The sequence below is a fragment of the Pollicipes pollicipes genome, unplaced genomic scaffold (assembly GCF_011947565.3).
Source record: "Pollicipes pollicipes isolate AB1234 unplaced genomic scaffold, Ppol_2.1 Scaffold_1600;HRSCAF=1878_pilon_pilon_pilon, whole genome shotgun sequence".
Lineage (NCBI taxonomy): Eukaryota > Metazoa > Arthropoda > Thecostraca > Pollicipedomorpha > Pollicipedidae > Pollicipes > Pollicipes pollicipes.
Genome location: NW_023595962.1, coordinates 11,940,672 through 11,963,057, shown reverse-complemented (window position 1 = coordinate 11,963,057; position 22,386 = coordinate 11,940,672). Strand labels below are relative to the sequence as shown.

Genomic DNA, 22,386 nt, shown 5'->3' with positions numbered 1-22,386 from the left:
GAGCAGAGTCAGGCTTTTATGTCGTTGGCTGATTCTTGCAAAGCTTAACTTGGCACGTTGTTTGTATGGCGGCGCGTGTGATTAAAGCAAGCATTTTTGGACCCAATCCATAACGTATCTCTTTGCACAATCACTGGAGCAGCTCGCACAACGCCAGCCTTTAGCCTCATAGCAGAATCGCAGAGCCAACCCTGTCTTTGCGGAGGAAATTCGCCACACCCTGCGCGCGTATTGAGCTTGCTGCATGAGGGGCCAATGCAGCAGAATGTCCCATCCTGCGTCCGGATCCTTATTGGAGTACACTTTGACGCCTCTTTGGAACTACTCACAAGTTTCACAACGTTCTCAGCCTGTCGCCACCAGTTACATCTACACGGAAATTGTGTGCAGATTACAATGTTTGCCATTAAATTATGGCGCTGCAAACTATGTGCGGTGAGGAGCGTTTGGACTGCATATAAAAGAAATCGAGTGCGGTTATTGCCAGGGATAGTCACCAAAGTATCGGGATTTGTTCAAGGCATTCATGGTCATTTTTGGGATAGTCATTTTTCACATGCAGTTTTAATGCAACGTTCTTAAATAGGACCATACCGTGCACCACACACACTTCCTGAGCCAATGCGTACAAAAAAATCGATAGTTTGTTATTCAAATTGGCCATAAAACAATGTTGTTTTTATGCATTTTTGAGGCTGCCACTCACAAAATCTTCAAAATCAATGCAATACCTTGCAGAATTCCCAACTGGTCAAAACAGTGTGGATTGAGCTTTGATAGCTACATCTTTTGGGCGAACTTCAATATTCTCAAACACGTTGTAGTTATGCTAAGGTGTTTTGTTCGCGACCGCCCGCGCTCAAAGAAGCAGCATCGAAGACACATTATGGTGAGTGGTCATCTCCCGTTCGTTAGCTATGATGTGCGCTACTATTGCTACCTTTTACAGCTGTTACGCGCCAAAATGGTTGGCTAATGGGCGGGGTGGAACTTTAAAATCGGGTGCCGAGAAGGGGCCTGAGTAGATTTGGCGAGCAATATGTGGTGGATTGATCGACGGGGTACCCAGAGCAGTTCCGATCCTGCCTCAAGCGGGAGAGCCAGCTTCTTTGCCTGTGGTAGGGGCCCTTTGATACTGAGGGTTGCACCAGTGTCGTGCGATGAAGCACCGCCAACAATAGCGACATTTTCTTGTGGTTGAATATATGACCGTAAATAATCGTTATGACATGATGCACCACGTCGGCTCTCCAAAATTGTATCAGCAGCGCATGTGCCAGCCGCCACCAAGGCACTTGGACAGATGACGCGCTTTCCCAGCACTGATCTGAGGGTCTCACCATGTGACGACATGCTATTATTGACGACCTGTCCCCCAAATCCAAAATCGTGTGGCCAAACAAGTATCAAAACGAGTATGTATGTTAATTGGGACGTAGTGAATCACTTCTTATAACCATAATTCCGTCTAGCTCTACAAAAGCATGTGAAAGTTTTATTGGTAGGTCCGATCCTTGAAACCACGAGGTTAGTGAGTGTGCGGTATTCGAACGCTACATTATGGCAGTGTTTCGTTCGAAGTCCGGAGGCTTACGACAAGTTGCGAAAATTGGTACTGCTGCAGCTATTGGGAATTTGTTGACGATTTTGTTATTACTTTATAAATTATTGGGAATTTGAACATAATATTTGTTAACAAACATCCTGCTTGTTTTGGGAAAAAGTCTATACCGAAAATGTTCTACATGCATGCATCCAACCGCCAACAAGTATCGTCACTGGTTTCGACGTTTATTTTCAAACCATGCTGCACGAAAATGCTCTGAAGGTCGAGCCAGGCGTTGTGCATCTAAGCACATTATTAGAGATTTATTTCATAAACACCAAGCAACAAACTGGAGTAAGCTACGTGTCAGCTTATCGATCACGTGTCAAACAGTGAATAACATACAAATTCGTCCTGAACAACAACGCAGTCTAAGGAATAAAACAATAACGAATCGCACCGGCAGGAACACCAACATACAACACTGTGGTTCTCACCCTCTAAAATGCACCTAAGCAGCCGACATCAACCACAAAACAACACCGTGTAAGCATTGCGCCCAACATTTGCTGCCCCATCGCCCCAGGTATTGCCATGTATTCAGTCTTTCTTAGTGCGACGAAAGTGACTGGAGCTATCTGTTATGACAGGGAATACCCGATTCTAAGCCATTTTAAGCAAAGCACCGCACCTTCAAGACGACACGAACCTGCTTGCCTCCTCACTGCGCCCTGTCGCCGCGGAAGGGATCGTTGTCGTTGAACATCTGGCGAATGAAGCCGCTGACCTGCGCGTCAGCGGATTTCTGGTCCGGCTCGCCTCTGACGTAATCAAATGACGTCATGTCTGGATTACGCCCGCTGTATGAAAGACCGGCCCTGGTGAAGGAGGCGTCTGGTGAGCTTGGGGCCCGTACATATAAGCGTGGTGTCACGAAGTGACTGTTTCGGGTTAAACTAACTGACTGCACCAGCAACAACACTCATGTAAAAAAATGATTAAAAAATTTTGTGGATGTGTGCCATTTGTTTTGCATAATGATAAACCGATCTCGGAAACCACTACACCGAAATGGAAACTCAGGGGGCAAACCAAATCATGGGATGAAGCCAAAGTGTTGGGGGGGGGGGGGGGATCTGAGCGCTCCCAATTAAGTAGCAAACTGCACACATGGTAGCCTACCTGCGGTCTACTACTTAGTCGTCCTCTGCCACTACTTGATAGGCTGATGATAAACTGCACATACAGCCCCTTGACACCATCCCTCCACCCTCCCAAGAAGCATCCCTCTACTATCAACTGTCTGCCTCCACTATCCCTACACTCACTTTCTACCAACTTCCTGCCATTCCTTACTTGACAGCTGTTACCGCATCTATCTTGATCGGCTACTCACCTGTAGGCTCCACCCCCTTGTTCCGCGCCACCCCGGTACTCCTCGCTGTTGTCTTTCCTGGTGAAGCCGGGTCCGTCGTCGCCATAGTAACCGGGCGCTCCGCCGTCATAATAGGACTGGTTCGGGGTGTAGAGCTCGTCCTCGCCTTCCTGAGGTGCCTCTCGCGAGTCCTCTCCTTCGCGCCTCTCGTCGTCCGCGTAGTAGCGCCCTGCGGCAATGGTTCATGTCAGACGCGAGCATTGGTCGAGCCATCTGTGATTGCTGGGGGCATAAAGCTGGCTGCGTATACGAACGGAGGCGAGTGGGTCCACATGTACGAATATAGCACAAGTAGCGTTATCAGCGCAATATAGTCCAATGGAGAGCTTCCTTACCACGCTTCACCATGGGGCTAAGATGGAACAAAATGGGTCGACTCTCTAAGAAGTATAACTTGACTCGTCAACAGCATAACTTGCCTGTTGATTTAAAACTCAATGAGCGAAGTTTTAGGTGCGCAAACCATGGCGCTTGATGAGAACAGGTGGCGATTTTTGTTTGAATCGGCGCTGTTTCTTTTGCCCGACTGATGGCGAGGCATTCCAGCCTAAGAGTGGGACGGGGCTTCCTTAGCATATCAGGACGGAGCGTGGTAAAGGTTCGAAAGAAACCGTCAATTTTCCAAAGTGTGCCTCCTGCACTTCTGCACTTGCAAAACCAGATGCTGGACAAACGTTTCATAGATGTGTTAGTATCGTGGAGATCGGCTACGAAGCATGTCCCGGGTGTATCTACAGCTTGAAACCTCCGCTCCACGGGATAAGATGCTGGGCACTGGATACAATGGATACGTCTCGCGTGCTCGCAATCGCCCGGCACCGCTAGCTTAGTCCCGCTCCCTGCGCGCCGGTGACCCGACCTCGACATGGGGTCACGAGGTCACGACCCAATCATGGCGCACCACGCAGGGCTGCGTCGCGGCGCGTGGCGGCGGTCAAGGTGACCTGACCCAGCGGTCCAGACCGTCCCGGACCTAACTGGACCGGCCAGGCCGGCCGACCCAGCATCCAGACTGCCGAGTGTATCATTAACACAGTTGCACGCAGACCAGTTCCAGTTGCGTGCAGGCAGTTCTGCACGCTTTCCACACAACGCTCAGAGGCGTTCAGAGACGGGCGCCTTGCACGGCACCCGTGTCCTTTACGTTTAACCAGACCCGTCACTCACCTCCGCTCTCCGGCTGCCGATAGAACCGGTCGTGCTGTATCTGATCCGGATGTGGCTCTCTGTAGTAGCCGCCCTCGCCGGCGTCCTCGGCCGAGTCCGGGTGGCGCGAGTCCGGCTCCCGGTAATAGCTGGGCCGCTCGCCCGGGCTCCGCGTGCAGCTGGGGTCGGCCGCCCGAGGGACGACTGGCGCCGCTCCTCGTCCTCTCCGGGGCGTCGCTCGGGGTAGCGTCGGTCCTCGTCCTCTCCGGGGCGTCGCTCGGGGTAGCGTCGGTCGTCGTCGCGCTCGTCGTCCGAGTCGACGTACCCCCGCTGGTCGTCGTCGGGGTGTCGCGACGCGTGGTACCGGTCGCCGTAGCTGCGTCGGTCGTCCTTCTGATGCCGCTCCTCGTCGTAGCGCCGCTCGTCGCCGCGTCGACTGTCGCCCGGCCTCCTTTCGTCGTCGCCGTACCTCCCCCCATCATCACGCCCGTCGTCGTGGACGTTTCTGTCGTCGTTGTAACGCCGTTCCCCGTCAGGCCCGTCGCCTTCTGGCCTCCTCTCGTCGTAGTATCTCCTCGCGTCGTCGCGTCTGCCCTCGTCTGGCCTCCGTTCACCGCGGTATCTTCGGCCGTCGTCTACCTCCTGCTCGCCAGCGGGGTAGCGCCGCCTCCCGCTGTCTCCCCGGTCTTCGTCGTGGTGTTCCGGCCTCGGGCGGCGCGGTGGCTGCGGCGGCTGACGGTAATAGCCGGTCACTTCGCTGGAGTCCTCCGATGGAGGCGGTCGCCTCTCCGCCTCCGGGCGCCGGCGGTCATCATCGCCGTATCTCCGGCCTCCGGTGCGACGATCGTCGTCATGAACACGCCGCCCGTCGCCATGTCGACGGCCTTCGTCGTAAGGGTAGCGATCTTCTGCGTAGCGACTCCCGCTGTCGGAATAACGACCATCAGGGACGCCTCCCGGTCGGCGACTGCCCAGGGACGGGTTCTGCTGATATCCCCCACGTCTGTCGTCCTCTTCCTGCTGCCTCCTGGCCTCCTCGCGTCTCCTGCTCTCCTCGGCCGCGATCAGCTCCTGTTGCTTCTGGCTCTCGTTGATCCTGACGCGCTCCTGATGACGCTCGTTCGTCTGAACCGGCCGTATTTCCGTGAACGAGCCCAGACTCTCGATTGCCCCGTCCCCATCCTCTTCACCGTACTGACCGCCATCGTCGAAGAACGAGTCATCCAGCTGGCGGCCCGCTGTGTCGTTTCCCGCCCCTCCCGCCGCCGTCGGAGCTGCCCGGGCGTACCGCTCCGCTGAGCTGTCGTAGCCCGGTCCCCAGGTCGGGATCGACGCGTCAGAGATGTAGTCGCTCTCGCGGCGCTCGAACGCTGCGTCGGTGTTGGCCGGAGACGGGAAGTGGTTGCCGAACTCGGCGTGCGAGCGGCGGCGGCCGAAGGCGTCTGTCTTCGGCGTCCGGTCGCTGGCGCCTCCCGCGTACGGCAAGCGCAAGAGGTGAGCTGGCCTCCGCTGGCGGGCCCACTCGATTCCGCCATCTTCGGGACGGTCGGTATCGGGTGCGCGGCGGTTCCACTTGGTGCTCTCCCACCTGGGGTTCTGATTTTCATCGTAGTCCTTTCTGTTGTAACCGGGTCTCTCCTGGTAGTCGGCTTCGTCATGTTCTTCCCGGTAGCTCGATAGTGGCTTGTGATGTCTGTGACGCTCGTCGCCATGTTGATCAGGAGCGGATTCAGAGCTTAGATCATCATCGCCATCCCGGTATCGGGAGTCATATTGATCATATTCGGCGCCGGACGCTTGCTTCTGTATCTTCTTGGTGTCGTCTTCCAAGCTGTTTGGAGCTTCCTCCTCCTCCGACCCAAACTCGGGAATGTCCACAAAGTTTGCCGGGTTGTGCGGGTTCCGCGGATATTCCTTTTCCGAGCCACCGAGCGGAAGAGACGCAACCTCAATCACGGAACGACCTAGCGCCGGCAGCCTCTCCTGTATGGAGGCGCTGCGGGTGGCAGCCTGGCGGCGGCGACGCACAGACTCGATCCTCTCCAGAGCTCCAGTGGACGGCGTCCAGCGGTACCGAGCGCCCTTCAGTCCTCGTGCCTTCCTCGGCCAGTCCACGATCTCGTCAACTTGCACCTCAGCCTGGTCTTCCGTCGCTGGTGGCACCTCGCTGCCGCGTTCGCCAGTGTCCAGCACTCTGCCTAAGTCGTCGTCGTTGCTGGACTCGCTCAGTGCTGCCCGCTTCTGGAGTCTGCGGTATGAGGGATCTTCTGGCGCGCGCACGTCGTACCTATCGTAACCCTCTCCCCGATTGCCTCTTTCCGGACGCTGGCGAGGGTGTTCTTCCGACCTGTAGTCTCGTCCCGCCCCGTACGCTTCGTCCTGCTCTGATCGAACGTAGCGCAGCTCCTCATTGCTTGGTAAGCGGTCTTTAGAAGGGTAGTAGTCCTTGGCAGCGTAACGCCCTTTTACGGTGTAGCGGTCTTTAGGGGTGTAATAAACGTTGGTTGCGTAGCGGTCGTTTCTAGAGTAGTCATTTTTCTGGTCATAGGTGTTATCGCTGGTCTTGGGCGAAGATGAAGGGAGGGGAATGGAGCTGGAGCGGGCGGCGGGCCGACGCTCAGGCCGGAAGTCCTCGTGGTCCTCGAGGACGGGCACTCGCACTTCTGCGTCCTCCTCAACATACTCATCATCATAATACTCCGGATAGTCCTCGTCATAGTCCTCCACGGAAATCGCCTTGTGCCGCCGCCTGCTGCCACCGCGCCTCCGTCCGTCGTCCTCCGCCCGTCCGCCGTCCTCGTAGTCCTCATACTGCGGTCGTGGGCGGCGCCGGCCTGCTCCCGCCGCTCCCCGCCGCTTTCCCTCCTCCTCTTCGTCGCCCTCGTCCTCGGCCGGGAAGAGCTGGCTGCCGTAGTAGCGATCATGCTCCTCCTCCTCCGCGTAGCCTCGCTCCACCTGCTCGTCGGTGGGCCGGATGTTGTAAGGGTCACCGGCGCGGTGGCCGTCGCCGTACACGTGGCGCGCCGCATGGTCGCGCGGGTAGCCGCCGTTCTCCCGACTCGCGTGGTGGTGCCCGTCGAACGCGCCGGCGTGCTCGAGCTCGTCCTCCGCGTACGGCTCGACGCGCGCGCGCGAGTAGCCCGCGCGCTGGAACGTGTCGTAGCGCGAGCGATGCTCCTCGACCGGCCGGCGGCGTCGTGGCTTGACGCGTCGCTCCTCGTGCTCGTCGCGGTACGACTCGGCGTGTCGATCGTGGCGCGACTCGTCCGCGCCGCGCCGCCGGCTCGGGTCCAAGTACGTGCCCTCGAGCGGCTGGCCCTGGAACGGGTGGCCGGGCAGCCAAGGCGCGCGACGCTGGCGCGCGCTGGCGGCGTACGGCGGTGGCGCAGCCGCGCGATTCCAGCTCCGGTCCGTAGAGCGGCGGTGGCGGCAGCGCCTCTGGCGGCGGCGGCGGCGGCGGAAAGCTTGGCCGGCGCTCCAGCAGACTGGTGCCGAGGTCGCGGATGCGCGACCCGAACGAGTTGATGGCGCTGACCGCGCGCGAAGAGAACGAGGGCGCGGGACCGGGGTCGGGGTACGCCGGAGCCGGACCGGAGTACGCCGGAGCCGGACCGGGGTATGCCGGTGCCGGACCGGGGAACGGACCGTCGGGGTCGGCGTGCCGTGGAAACGGAGAGGCGTAAGGGCCGTTGTAGGGCTCCTCAGCCTGCCGAGGCGGGTGAAACGGAGGCGCCCTCTGGTGCCCGCCTGTTGCCTCAGCCACCTGGTGGAAGATTTGGGAGTTACGATTGTGCTCCGCTAGTGGCACGTCACGGGGGTATCGGTACTGTAGCGTTAAGTTGCGCGCTTGGGATATATGAGATGTGGAGTTTGATTCCCACGGTAGCTGCCCTTCTTCCAGGGAGACAGACAGACGTCATCATATGACCTTAGCGCTTGTGTCGTAAATCCACAATGACTTGGCATGCGGTAAAACTGAGAGTTCCGTAGTAGGCTGGGCTGATTTTTTGACGCTTTTATAGTTGTTCAATATCCGCAGATGTGATCACTTTTGGGGTGAGCATCGGCAACAACGCCGTCCTATAGACAATAACTACTGCCGCAGGTCAGCCTTGCAGCACATTCCCTCTAGCCATTTTTACCCTCAAGATTGTAAAACTTCGTGACTCCTTTTTGCCCCTCAATCACGGTTTAGACACTTTAAACATCACCACTTCAGGTACCGTCACATATTCAATCTTCACGTGCCCCAAATGTTGTGCAAAGGACGGCTGGCAAATGTCATTTTCTTTTTTCACTTGCTGACCTGTGATTGGTCGTGCCAGCTGCCATGCCGACTCTCTGCTACTGGTTGGTCGATCCCCAGCTGGCCCAGAAGCGCCCTCTGCTCAGCAGAAATGGGGCTGTCCTCCAGCTCACGAAGAAGCAGAGACGTTCCAGCTTGGTTTGTCGAGTTTTCCGATGATATCACTGGTACACTGGTTACGCCATTGAGCCCCAGAAGCCAAGCTATCAGGGTAGTTTTGTAGAAATGCTGAAAAATCGCTGAATTTTAACACAGCAAGTGAGTATGCTTGTTAAGAACAAGCAAATTTCACGGATGCTCCTGTAAAACTGCGTTATTCCGGGTGATCTCAGTACCATCAGTTCCCCGGTGATTTGCAAACCACTGCGGACGTCATGCAGAAGAGGATTACGCACACATGTTGTCACGATCCGTATGAACAAAGTACAGAAATGCTGGATTTCGCAATGGCGCAATGAACGACTGGAACCGAAGAGTGAAGAGGCGCATGGTAATGGACAGTGCGCATGGATTTAGCGCACGTCTCCGCAAAATAATTGTAGGCCATCGATCTCAGAATTGAACACTGGAAAAAATGGGCTGGGTTATCACGCCATAATGTGGGATAATCTTTCCCATTATTACCAAATATCAGCAGCTATGACTTTCAACGTTTTGGTCTGCCCTTCACGACGCGACTACAGGTCAGATGTGACTTAACACGCGATCGGGTGGGGGTTAAATTGCCCCCCGAAAATTTTTCCGGAATGGTTTCCGAATGGCTTGGTGTAGCCGCGCTAAATTTTGCATGGCTGTAGACAATTGAATCACAGATCGTTTGGTATGAAACATTTTGATGTACCTTGTAAGGTCACTGACCTATGGAAGGTCAAAATCAGGCCATGGGAACAGCGAGGCCAATTTCTAGGGAATCGTTCAATCTGATCCAACAGCGGAGTGTTAGACGAAGCCAGACATCTCTGAGATACTTTCTTAGGCAACACAACAATGGAATAAATAAATGACACTGACCAAAGGTCAGTGATGAAGGTCAGGCTAAGGTCGAAATCAGCCTCCTTTATTACTCTAGGACTTGCTCTATGAGGTAATTTCTGGTGCTCATGTCGAATTTATTGCTGACAGGAACCGCATTATGCACCTTTCATAGACTTCTTAAACGCCAGAAGAGGTCACTGAGCTAGAATGACCCAGATCAACAATTCGTCTTTAGGAACATACTGCTTAGTGTAATCGACGTCGCTTGTTTAAATGCAAAACTCAAAGTGATCTTGCATGACTTTGGTCGCCACGACATTCGAAAGGTCAAACGAGGTCACAAGTGAGTTCACGTACAGTTCAACACACTCTGTGAATTTGGTGTCTCTAAGTCTCTCAGTTCCTGAGATCTCAGGGACGCGAAATTGACCCCCACGCGAGCGAAGGGTATCCAACCGGCCACCCGGGGGCGTGTTAAGCCCACGCTGTTGTTGAGAGAGATTATTGAGGCCTAAGTGGTTGACGCGGTCTTTAATACACATCTACGGCATGGCGTAGCAGCTTGAACATTGCTTGGCAATGTGACACACACAGAGCTATGCAATACATCCCAAATTGCACGTGCACAGTCAGGTTTAATAAGACGCCCACCCATTTTCAGACCTAAAGAGGCGTGATCTAGCCAACCCAAGGGGTGCCGGTGTCGGGACTGATGACCATGTTTGCGGATGGTGTATTCCACGGGCACATGCCGTTTGCCACTTCATGCCCTTGATACTATCTCTGATGAGCCACAAGTATCCGACGCTGGTGATAATGTGATCTCGCCATCCGTAAACATCGTGCTTATCCAATAGGTCGCACAATACTTCGCTGCAAAGCCAAGTCGTGCCGGGCTATTTCTGCGCTTCTAAAAATACGTCATGAAATTGCGCATGTGCTCAGCTGTTTTCACCACAAAGATATCCGATGAGAGATGGCAGCCTTGGCTGTCAAAGCACCGGTGAACCAATGGATGAACTCTTACCATTTTCAGCTGTGTGTCATTCCCCTCCTAGCCACAGACAGCAGACCCGCTGCACGCACTTCACCACAGTGCGCTAGATGAGAGCAAACCGCGGCCAAAACCGCAGCGTACTGCGGTGTTTCGCGCTCACCACTGGCGCACTTCGCGGCGGGTTAGCGTTTTAAGCGGCGGTTTCACCGACCGTCGGGCACGAATGAGCTGCGCCAGCGAGCGGCACGACGAACGTGGCGCGGTCGTTACGGGGTGAGAGACGATCGTGGCGCGGGGCGGCGGAGCGGCGCGGCGGCCGTGCCCGGCCCTTGCAGGACCGCCAGCGAGAGTGCATGACTTCGGCCAGGCTCGTGTTCCTGGTGCCGTGGTCTTTAGCGCAACGCCTTGCTGTCTTGCAGATTATGGTAAGCTAACGTTTTGAAGATTGCAACCAGGGAGTGATCCACCTGCGGTTACTGTATAAAGGGTAGCTAGGATAGGACGTGGATGCAGGACAACAGGGATTTACCTGCCAAGGGTCCTCAAGAAGGAGGACCGCAAGAGCTGACGAACGATGATGTATTTAACTGTACTAACTATCCGGAAATGTAGCAACTTCTGTGAGATGGGCAGGTTTGCCGCCAAAAGCATGTTCAAGGTCATACTCGTTTTTTCCAGCGTCATCGGTGCTGTAATTTGAATGTTCCTAGCCATCGGTGTAGCTTCACCAGTGCATGGACTGGGCGCATACATTAACACACATTGCATGCACTGGATGCATGCAATAATACACATTACATGTGGTCGACGCAGACATTATTATACACAACGCACAAAGCAAGCATCTGAACCTAAAGCTGGTGAAAACCAAATACATTCATATAGTGAAAGTTCATTTTTGATTTATAAATATGAATCTAAATTTCATCTAAACTCCCACAATTTCAAGGACGTCTGGACAGGAACGAGATAAACCGCGGGTAGGAGGTATCCACAGGCGGCCAGGACACGAGGGGGAAGTGGAGTGCCATCCAGCCTGACCTGCGCGCTGGTCATCCCGGCGGGAGGTGGTCTCCACACGCCGCACCAGGCCCAGCGTGGGGCGTTCAGGGGGCGCGTCCGTGCGGCTTCTCAGGGGGGCAGGGCAAGGGAGGGGCTTTCAGGACGGAGGACGTCCAACCTTACCAGGTGCGTCGCTCTGAAGCCTGACCTTACCAGGTGCTTCGCTCTGAAGCCTGACTTTACCAGGTGCGTCGCTCTGAACCCTGACCTTACCAGGTGTGCCGCTCTGAACCCATGCAGCCCGCCGTGAGCAGCCATGATCTACCTGGTATGCAAACTGCTTGACCCTCGTTCAACTTCGTTCAGCTGAACTCAAATCGAATCAACTCAAGACGGTTCCAAAATTGGCTGCGGCCGCTCACGAGCTGGTGACGCGGAAACGATCGCCGCACGGTGGCTGCCGGCCCTTTCACTCGGTTCCGGCCGGCTGCCACGCACGCCGCCAGCCGCGGGTCGGACACCGCTTCAGGTTTCGCGCGCCCCGCCACGGTGCGCCGCATTTGCCGGGATCTGCGTGGCAATGGTGTGGTTCATCGGAACGGCACGGGAAGACAGAAGCGTTTAAGGAGAAAACGTTGGTTTTACAACGGGGAATCCTCGCGGGACTTTTTCCTCCGGTTTAAAAGAAGTCGTCGTCATGCACAGCTGTTTAATCGTTCATATTTTTCATATAGGTTATGATAACGAATTGCATTGACTAAGCTAAAACCGGCCAGTTTTCAGCAACGTTATCGACTTTATAACACTATTCACAAAGTAAAAAGGAAGTCCCAGGATGACGTTACTCGCGTGCCTTTAACACTTGATGTTTCGCACCCAGAATCGACCTCTGCTGACGACAGATCGCTTCGGCTGGATTCGGCGCCGGGAATTCTGACCCAGCCCGAGGTTTCTCGTGTAGCACTCACAGGCTAATGGGGCTAGTTAAGCTCCATCATGTTGCTCCTGCCTATGGCTGAACAACGTAGTGTAGTGTTACTCTTAACTGGTCATAAATTAATACCAGTCATGTGCTGGGTGTCTTTTTCTCTTCAGGTCATTCCTGGGTAAAGAATGGTTTGAAAGCGCAGTTCCACACAAAGTCGGATATTGATCTCACATCTGAATATATATATATATATGTATATATTCAGATATATGTATATATATATATGTATATATATATGCATAAATATAAATATATATATATATATATATACATATATCTGAATATATATATATATATATATATATATATATATATATATATATATTCAGAGAGAGATATATATATATCCCGAGATAGATAGATATATATATATATATATATATATATCCCGAGAGAGAGAGAGAGAGAGATATATCTGAATATATATATATATATATATATATATATATATATATATATATATATATATATGTGTGTGTGGACGGCACCTAGGTCTATATATATATATATATATATATATATATATATATATATATATATATATATATATATATATATATGTGTGTGTGTGTGTGTGCACGGCACCTAGGTCTGCTAATGATGCTTGCTCAACTTCACTATTTGCCGGCTCGTTAGCCTGAGGCAGCTGCCTCGGCTCTCTACAATGTTTCACAGCGTACATCCGCCAGTGATAGCCCCCTCCTTGCAGAGGATCTCATCGCTGTCGTCATCTCCGTTATCGTCATATTGACGTGCGGGCGTATCGTGCGAGCGGAATGTATTTGTCGCCCTGCACGGGGAAGGTAGGCGGAATGGTTCTCGTGACTGGGTGGTCCGGCGATCTCCCTTTCTCATGTCTGGGAGGTTCCTTGCTAACGTGCCATGAGTGCCGTCACATGGGTTCCCTTGTTAACTCCATGGAACAGAACACTGTATCTCTCCCGGTGGTTTGCCAAGGACCGGATGGAAATCGACACACATAATTTTCAGCTCGTAGTTCCCGGGTCTAGTCAAAACATTTAGCGACTCTCCACCATAACCATTCAATTCATGGAGCTGCTGTCGCTAGATCTCCCACTGTGAGGAGCCTGGGTGTTGCATTTCGCCAGCACATGACATTTTTGGGATGAACGAGTGGCATTGTGCGGCGATGTACGGCCATGCTGCGACCTCAGTCGCAGCAGGCATAGTCTACCACACTTTGCTCTTGTTAAGGTGGTAGAGAAACTCGTGGTATCACTGACACAGTGGTTCGTTCAAATGGGCTTGCTGGTCATATGCACCTCTCGTTAACGGCTTTTTCATGATGTCTGACTGATGTTGATTTGAGAAATGACTGATGTTCCGGGTGTCCCTCGGCATTCCGTCCAGCGCTTAGCGTCCCGCCGCACACTTAAGTCTCGGCACCAGTGACGTCACGCTAACGTAAAGCGAAGATGAAGCAGCTATTACCGGATGGTTTTGCCCCTCTTATAGGGCCTTGGTTTTATGCGGCCTTTTCCATTACTAGCAGGCGGGCCAAGAGCCGTTTGGAAGTACCTCGGTTACCCGACGTCTTCCTGCCACTACTACTGCGACGCTTAAGTTCCAACCAGCGATAGAGGCAAAGCCATCACCGCAGGAGCAGGTTTTGTGCTGTCCTACTGCTGTGGTAGAATCCACATCTGGGTTTCGACGGGCCCAACCTAAAACCACCGCCGAAACCCGGGATCGAACCAGGGACCTTTAGATCTTCAGTCTAACGCTCTCCCAACTGAGCTATTTCGGCCGCGGAGGCATCTGGAAGTGCTTATATGATCCTGTGTGCGGGATAGGCGTATGCGTCATTACAGTGGGGAGAGAGGTGGGAGAGGGTGACCAGCTTTTCCATAATAAAGTCAAGTACATTATGTGCAGCGACCTCCGTGGTATCTCGAAAAAGAGACAGGGCAGTGATTTGGCAGACCCCGACTGAGCACGCTATATGCCTCTCCGTTAGCGACATGTTTTCCCGGTCTAGTGTGACTGGCGACGCCGCTGCAGAGGATAAGTGAGACCAGAAAAGTGCTCTGCTACGGTGGGCGTAGGAGCAAAGGCGCCTCATTACGGCGTTTGCTTTGCTTTTGCTCACTATACACTCACAAAATTTTGGTACGCTCACTTCTCATGCTGTGTGGTCGTTGATTTTTTCTTGGCTGTCTAACGCTGTGTGACCATTTGCGAATTTTGGAACAACATCGAACTGCGTCTTATTTCAATGACCATTCCGAAAACATGGCACTAAGAGGGAGTATTGTGTACCAATGTTCCTCGTCCTGCGATGTAAATGAGTGCAATGTCACACATGCCGATCGGAATTACATAACACTGATGAACCGGGACACAGTCCGAATTTTCTTAATGGAGCTTGGGATCTCTCAGAACGCTGAGCGCCTGCTTTTGGCTTTCGGCCTGGATCCATGTAAGCTAAAAAAAGGCGGCGCGTCAAAAAGGGCTACATTTAGCAAAACGGCCTCTGGAGAATTGCGGGCTTTTTTGATGGTCATAACACCAAGGGACGTGTTTTACTTCCGTCCATCCAGTTTTCCCAGAATTTCAGATTTAGGACCATGCAACGTGCCTTATCTAAGAATGAAATATTGCATGTGTGTCCATTGTAAAACAGGGACGTAAGTCTATACCACATGTCAAACGCAATAAAAATAGGATAAACAGAACCGGAGCTCAACGTCTGGTGTCATGTATCTAACAAGCTCATGATTCTACTCAGGAAGCCGTTTTGCTTACGCAACACTTCTTCGTCCTACGCGCTTGTCTAGGAATGGAAGATTGTACATATATCCATTGTAAAACAGGGACGTAAAACGATGCCACATGTCAAACGCTATAAAAATAAGATAAACACAACCGGAACTCGCCGTCTGGTGTCATGTATCTAACAAGCTCGTGATTCTACTCAGGAAGCCGTTTTGTTTACGTAACACTTTTTCTACGCAGCAAGTGCTTAGCATACATGGGTTCAGGCAGAAAGCTGAAAGCAGTCCTTCTGAGTTCTGAAAAAGTCCAGGCTCCATTAGGAAAATTCGCTCTGCGCCCATGTTCAAAAGCACGTGGTACGAGGGGCATCAGCACACACAACCGCTTAGTTGTGCTATGGTATCAGAATGCTCATAAAAGTAAGGCGGTGGGATGTTGCTCTAAAATTTGTAAATGATCATAAAACGTAAGGAAGCCGAAAACGCCTTCATAACTTGGGTGATGAGTATACAAAAATCTTGCGAGTGAAAATTGAGCCAACATCCAAGTGACGCACCTGACGCTAAATGAGACGCTTTGCTCCCCCGCCTACTGGAGTAGATCACCTGCCTGGTCTCCCTCATGCCATGCAGTGGCACCACCAGTGATTCCAGGATGGGAAAACATGATGGTGGAGAGGGGCAAGTAGCGTGTAGAGCCGAAGTTGCGAAATTTGCAAATCACTAAATTGACAACTTACCAAATTATTTTTACCAAATTACTACTCTGGCACTTTTGTTAGGATTCCAGGAAGGTCACTGTACGCGATGTAGTGGGGCGGCGTTCGATATGTCGTCAGCACGTTTGTCAGCACCAATCACAGCCAATTCGCCCCACGTCACGTCACGTGATCACAAAGTCACGTGGTATGTGACGCCACACGCCGGCTGAAGATGATGTCAGGAGTTTTTGCCCACCCGTCAGCATGGAGAGAAGGCGTCACCAAATTTAAAAAAATCACTGACAAAGAACCGGGGGTCTGACTTTGCAGCTTTTGCGTTGGCGAGTACGTTAGATAGGGTGGGGGCAGTACTCTCGAATTTTTGGGGAATACAACGTAGGATAGAAAAGAAGGGAACTGAATTGTAAAGAGCAGCCATGAAAAGATGGGTAACAGTGATCGGTGTGGTGTTTTGCTGCGTTCCCAGCGAACTAATAGTGTTGGAGTGATCGTAAAAGATAGAAAACAGAAACGAAACGTCAGGGGTCTCGAACATGGACTTCGTCAGCACAAGCGAGAGTTCAATGAAAGGATGGGCCTCATGCCGGCACAAAAAGCACTAAAGGATCGAAAGACCTTTTCGCACAAAAATGAGTGAACACCTAAAATAAGAAACCAAGAAATTGGAATAAGATATGAATGGGAACAAACGCTCAAACTGCGGATGCGACAGATGATGGTAACATTCGCTCGGGTGGGGGTCAAAATTTCCCTCCCCCGAAGGTTTTTCCGGTATCGTTTCCGAACGAAGCGGCGTAGCCGCGCCAAATGTTGCATAACTATTGAAAATTGGCTAGCGGATCGTTCGGTGTAAACAATATAGATGTGCCTTGTAAGGTTGCTAACCTATGGCAGGTCAAAGTCACTCAATGGTTTCAGAGAAGGCAATTTCTGGGGAATCGTTCAATCTGGTGCAGCAACGGAGTCTTAGATGAATCCACACATCTCGAGATGCTTTCTTAGGCAACAAAAATATTGAATGAGCAAATTATGTCGACCTAAGGTCACGTATGAAGGTCAGACCAAGATCAACACCAACCTGTTTTATTGCTCTAGGGCTTGCTGTATGAGATAGTTTCTAGTGCTTATTTCGAATTTATTGACTGCAGGAACCGTATCATGCATCTTCCATGGATTTCTTAGGGGTCAAAATAGGTAATTGACCAAAAATGACCCAGGTCAACATCTTTTTTTGGAAACATACTGTCTAGCGTAATTTTTGTCGTTTATTCAAATGCAGAACTCAGGGCAGTCTTAAGTCATTTTGGTCACCACGACCTTCAAAAGGTTGAACAAGGTAACTGACAAATGAGGATGTGAGCTTTTGCTTAGAAACAATTTTGGGGGCACTTTGGATACCAGCTTGGAATTTGACCTTGTTTGACCTCATTCGATGACCTATATGCCGCCATCCCTTCCTGAGGCCAACTATGAGGACTTCGTGTCGAAGCGGCACCAAAATGTCATACCGGAGAGGCACCGAAACTTTCATTTGGGAACGCCACAAACAACACTTTTTAGAGGTAGCACATTCCTGAGCGCCACAAAAGGCGAAAAACTTAATTGTTCCAAGCATCAACTCCAGCAGCTCCATTGTCTGGTGCCTCTCCATTGACCACACCCAGCTGATCGGTTCATTCTTCGAGGCAGCACTAGCACCTTATTTCAGGAAATATCCCAAATCATCTTTATCTGGGAGGATTGGCGTGAGCTATCACGAGTGCCACATTCAATATGCATGACAAAACCTTTTCATCGGCCAGTTCATCAAAGATGCATGCAAACCTCCCCGCGTTTTTCGTGCATTTACATTCGAATTATTTCGGAGCCTCGATATCCTTCATTTTCGATAGGCTCCATATTCAAGGAGTGCTGCAGTGTGCAAAGCCTTAGGGTTTTTTCGGAGCACAGCACTTCATGGATAACGTACTGTCTATGTCTCATCCTGTACAAAATCCTGGACCGACCCGCGGCAAACAAATATGTTTCCTTGATTTGGGGCCAGGTAATCTATATGTCAAGATATATTAACTTCCATGGGCCAGCACAAATTGTCCAAAAAAAAATTAATGAGAAGAGACCTTAGAGCACCATTATCAGGAGCGCATGCAAGTGGGCTACAGGAGCACGCGATCCCCCTTTAGGTCCAGAAAAGTGCACCAAGGACTCTCTGGACCGTGACCAGGGACCCGATTAGACTGCCTGAAAGGGAGCTTAAAAACAATATTAGGGGGAAAATACGCACAACAATTTTAAACCAGTTTTGAGGACCGGCCGCAGGGCTGGGCCCTCAAATGCCAGTCAGAAAGCCCCTTGGGCTAATCGAGAGCCCCTTGTAACAGTGAGGTCCGGAATGACAGAGACCACCAACCGAAAAATCGTTTGCGTATCGATCTGGGCCGTGATGCCCATTTCACAGAGATAACCAGAGCCTGCAAAGCTCACTCAGATGGCTCGTTGCATTGTTGGGGGCCTCGAAACCATGAAGCCTCTGTGTCGGTCGGAGGCCCAGGATGCTTAACAAGGGTCCAGGACAGTAGTACCGAACGAGATGCCCTACGCCCCGTTTCGACCAGTGGCCCGATAAGCCGAACTAGGATCCCTTAGCCAGTTATTGGCATCCTATGTCATTAAAAGATCCTGTTGGGAATCGTTGATCCGGAGTCATATGTCCTGATCAGACGGCCTACTGCGTCAAGGAGGGGACCGGCGTATCATTCATCCCTCTGTGATCCGTCGGATCGACCAGGGGGGCGACTCCCGTATCGCCAGAGTGGCAGCCGCTAAGTACTTCGGAGTGGAACGGAGGGGTCTTTCAGTTCCTGATCAGGACAATTTTAGTGAGCAATTTTGAACTTGATTTCTGAACGGATTGGCAATTACTGCTAATTTTTGCAATGCTTATCCATCCCGAGAATCCAGCTGGAAATTGCAGATATTAGATATTAGATAGTAAGTCCACACTTCCACACGTACGAATTAATCGCATAAAGCATTTGACAATGCTCATTTCCTATACCTGGTCGGTTTTGCCTGCTTGTTGATTGATTCCAATCAAGGTGTGGCGTGGGTGACAGCAACGTATGCAAAGTAAGTTGCATTGGGCCGAATGGTGAAGTAACGACAAAACTTCCCGAAATAAATGCACCAATAAATGTGTTTCTGCACAGGCTTAGTCTAATCCCTCGAAACAGAGGAGTGAAGCAAAACATAAAAGTGCGGGTGGAGACCCATGAACCGAATCAGAAACATCACCCCCTGGTCGTGAATGCAACAGCATAAACATACCCCATCAATGATTTGCTTTCATGCTTTACCAAAACCCTTAATATATTTATTTTCCTAATAAGAGGCTCACCATCCCACCAATTCATCATAAATGCCTGAAGCCTATCAGAGTAATGCATTCACCTATTTTTATGGTTCATGAGGTTCTTTGCCATAAATATATATCCTGCACATCCCTTGGTCAGGCCGGTACGTAAAAAAGTAAATATACCCGCGCTGTCTTTTGTTGAACGATTATTTTACATTTGCATAATTCATGTAAAATTGGTTTGCCAGTGTGGCATTTATCACCATCATGTGATGTCCAAAAAGGCAGTTTTGTGGTGACACGTAAAAATTTTTAACTCATACCCCCCTCAGTTTTGCAAGATTTTAGCAACAGTGAATTGCCCATTGGTAACCTCAAATCAACAAAGGGGGAGGCAAGTTAACATTGCAGAGGCCAGACTCCTCACACGAGAGCAAGTAACACCCCAGCCTATAATCTTTGATAATGTGTAGCAACTAAGTGGTTTGGTACCTACGCACCTAGGTATCTACTCACTTGTCCAGGGATGAAGGGAATTGATGGAAGGACGTCATTGATTATTCCTTGCGAATCGTATGCAGTCTAAGCCAATCGCCCAGCTAACTTTCCGCGCATGCACGCAACCATCACAACACTTGATCACAACAAAGACGGCGACGACACTCGAAACTAGGCGATAGAAACGCCAGCCGATACAAAGCCGCTAATTAAATACGGGACACAAAGGCCGCAACTGGTGCAGTCGGGTACAACTGTACCATGAACGGCAGCCAAACGGCACACATGGGCGTGACGTCAGGGGACAGTAGAAGTGCGCTTTCTGAAGATGAATCTTCAGTTTGCCTTTGTAGGCCCATAGCATTATTCCAAGATCCACCGGTTGTGTCCCGCAATCCTTAGCCAATCCTCAGCTCGCGGCTTGAGGGCAATAGAGATCTACCGTTTCCTGGAGAGTCCCGTCACATCGCGTGACCAAAAGCCGGCCGCTGGTTGGTGGGGGGACTACATTTTGCACAGAAACGTATCTAAATTTGGAGACTTCGACGAGGCGAATTGGTCACAAGAGAGTAAACCGCTGAGGAACTATTCCGTATTGAGAAAACTGCTGCATACCGGAAGACATGAGTAACACAACGGGCCCCTAGAGGCGTCAGAATTCCAAGGAAAAGCTCCTTTCCGCTACTCTGCGGCCCATCTTCTCTTCCTCTCGAGTTCCCCGCGCTGAGTGAAGTTCCCCCCGGTTAACAGTCGTACGTTCCCCAGCAGTTGGGAGAGCGTTAGACCGAAAATATAAATGTCCCTGGTTCGATCCCGGGTTTCGGCAGCGGTTTTATTTTAAACTCAGCAGCATCCAGATGTGGACTCCATCGCAGTGGCGGCACGGTACAAGGGTCAGGCTATGGCTCTAAGAGCCATAGCGTTATCGCTAGATGTAACTGTAGTGTTGCAGTAGGGAGAAGATATCTGACATCCACAATCCTCACGCAGGTTGTGACCCGCTTGCTAGCAAGTTGATAAACCGCATGAGGTCAAAATCATATAACTAGGTAGACCCGTTATGACTTCATACTTGCTTAAACTTAGCATGACGTCACTGATGCCAAGACTTAAATGCGGTCGAGGGGCAATTGCAGCATCGCTAACGTCAAGCAAAGGCGAAGTGGAAATTACCGGACGGTTCCAACCATGTTTTATTGCATTGGTTTTATGCGGCATGAACAGTTGCCCATAACCCGGTCACAAGTTAAGATGGAATCGTAATTGTCCAAGATCATCTTCCCACTGCAACACTTAGGCTGCAACGAGCGATAGCGCTATGGCTATTGGGAGTCATAGACCGGCTCCCGTACCGTCTTGCCACTTCTAAGAAAACACATCTGAGTTTTGAGGGTTTTGCTTAAAACCACTGCCGAAACTCGGGATCGAACCAGGGACCTTTAGATCTTCAATCCAGCGCTCTCCCAACTGAGCTATTTCGGCCGCAAGTGCAACCGGAAGCGCTGATATGCTCCTGTATGGGGGAGCAGCGGCGTTATTGCGGTGGCGAGAAGGGCGGGAAGCGGTGGCCAACCTCTCAACCTTTAACTTAAAAACATTATGCGAAGCACCCTTCATGGAACCCGGAAAAAGGGACAATGTAGTGACTTTGTAGTCGCCGGCTCTACACGCTGTTTTCCTCTCCCCCAGCGATGAGTTCACCCAGTCCAGATTCGCTGGTGACGCCACTGCAGGAGGTAGTGAGATAAGATAGGTGCTCTGCTCTTGTAAGGGGAAATGTCCACAATGGTTAGCAACTGTCGAAAAGATAAACAATGCCCTGAGTATTATCATACAAAGCAAGTTACATATTTTTGATTTATATTGCCCGGACTACATCCTATATTGCATCATCCATTTCTAGCAAGAATAAACTTCCCTCCACTGGTGGGTGGCAGATTTACTTCATTTGCCACACTTAGAATGAGCTAGAGAGGAAGAAATGACAATGTAAGAAACTTTTCCTTTTAACGTTTGCCCAATCTCAGTAACGAAGCAATTTAATGACTCTGCCATATCCTGATCATCTGTAACTGCTTCATCATTCCCCTGACTAATCCTAGTTTGAGCAGCATCTATTTTGCTTTGAATTTCGAAGAGCTTGCAATGTTTTGCATGTATCCCCGGAAGTGCAGGAATGTTTAATGAATTGATCACTCTAATGCTTACTCTTAATTACGTAAGCTTTTCAGGGTATTTGCGAGGAACAGTATGCACTTAGCTGAGACAGTGGGATTACCACAATTCCTCTTTTAAAAAAACAGGTGAACGGAGAGATAGATGCGTTAATACTTCGGTAACATGTTTTTTACAGAAATGAGCACCAGAATTATGTTTAAGCCTCAAAACTGCCTGCCGAGCGCAATCGATTTGTTTATTTTTAGTTTTTTTTTAACAGCGACCCACAGTTTTACAGGTCATCAACATTCAGGGGATTACACCAGAAGCAACTGTTAGCCATTTCTACGATGTGCTACATATTTGACTTGAAATTTGAATACGCGAAAAATACTATGCCTGTTTACATGCAAACGAATGCAAGTAAACAGGCATCACATATCGCGCGTCGGTTACGCATGCCAACAATCTAATTTGAACAGGCGTCGCGCATCACACGTCAGACACCACTCATACCTATAAAT

At 50.9% G+C, this 22,386-nt stretch overlaps 1 protein-coding gene and 2 non-coding genes across 3 annotated transcripts in view; all 3 read right to left on the bottom strand.

Moving 5' to 3' along the window:
- Window positions 1-2,267: 2,267 nt before the first annotated feature.
- The window catches only part of LOC119103506 (trichohyalin-like), a 59,268-nt gene continuing 39,149 nt past the window's right edge, over window positions 2,268-22,386 (bottom strand). Inside the window, exons 5-9 of the mRNA XM_037227116.1 lie at window positions 5,391-7,491; window positions 4,339-5,252; window positions 4,149-4,306; window positions 2,943-3,150; window positions 2,268-2,367 (exon numbers count right to left, since the gene is read on the bottom strand). Of these exons, the coding sequence (XP_037083011.1) occupies window positions 2,268-2,367; window positions 2,943-3,150; window positions 4,149-4,306; window positions 4,339-5,252; window positions 5,391-7,491 (3,481 nt within the window). The remainder of the gene's footprint in view (window positions 2,368-2,942; window positions 3,151-4,148; window positions 4,307-4,338; window positions 5,253-5,390; window positions 7,492-22,386) is intronic.
- TRNAF-GAA (transfer RNA phenylalanine (anticodon GAA)) lies at window positions 14,091-14,163 on the bottom strand. Its single transcript has one exon. It is a non-coding gene; the product is annotated as a tRNA-Phe (tRNA).
- TRNAF-GAA (transfer RNA phenylalanine (anticodon GAA)) lies at window positions 21,115-21,187 on the bottom strand. The gene has a single exon. It is a non-coding gene; the product is annotated as a tRNA-Phe (tRNA).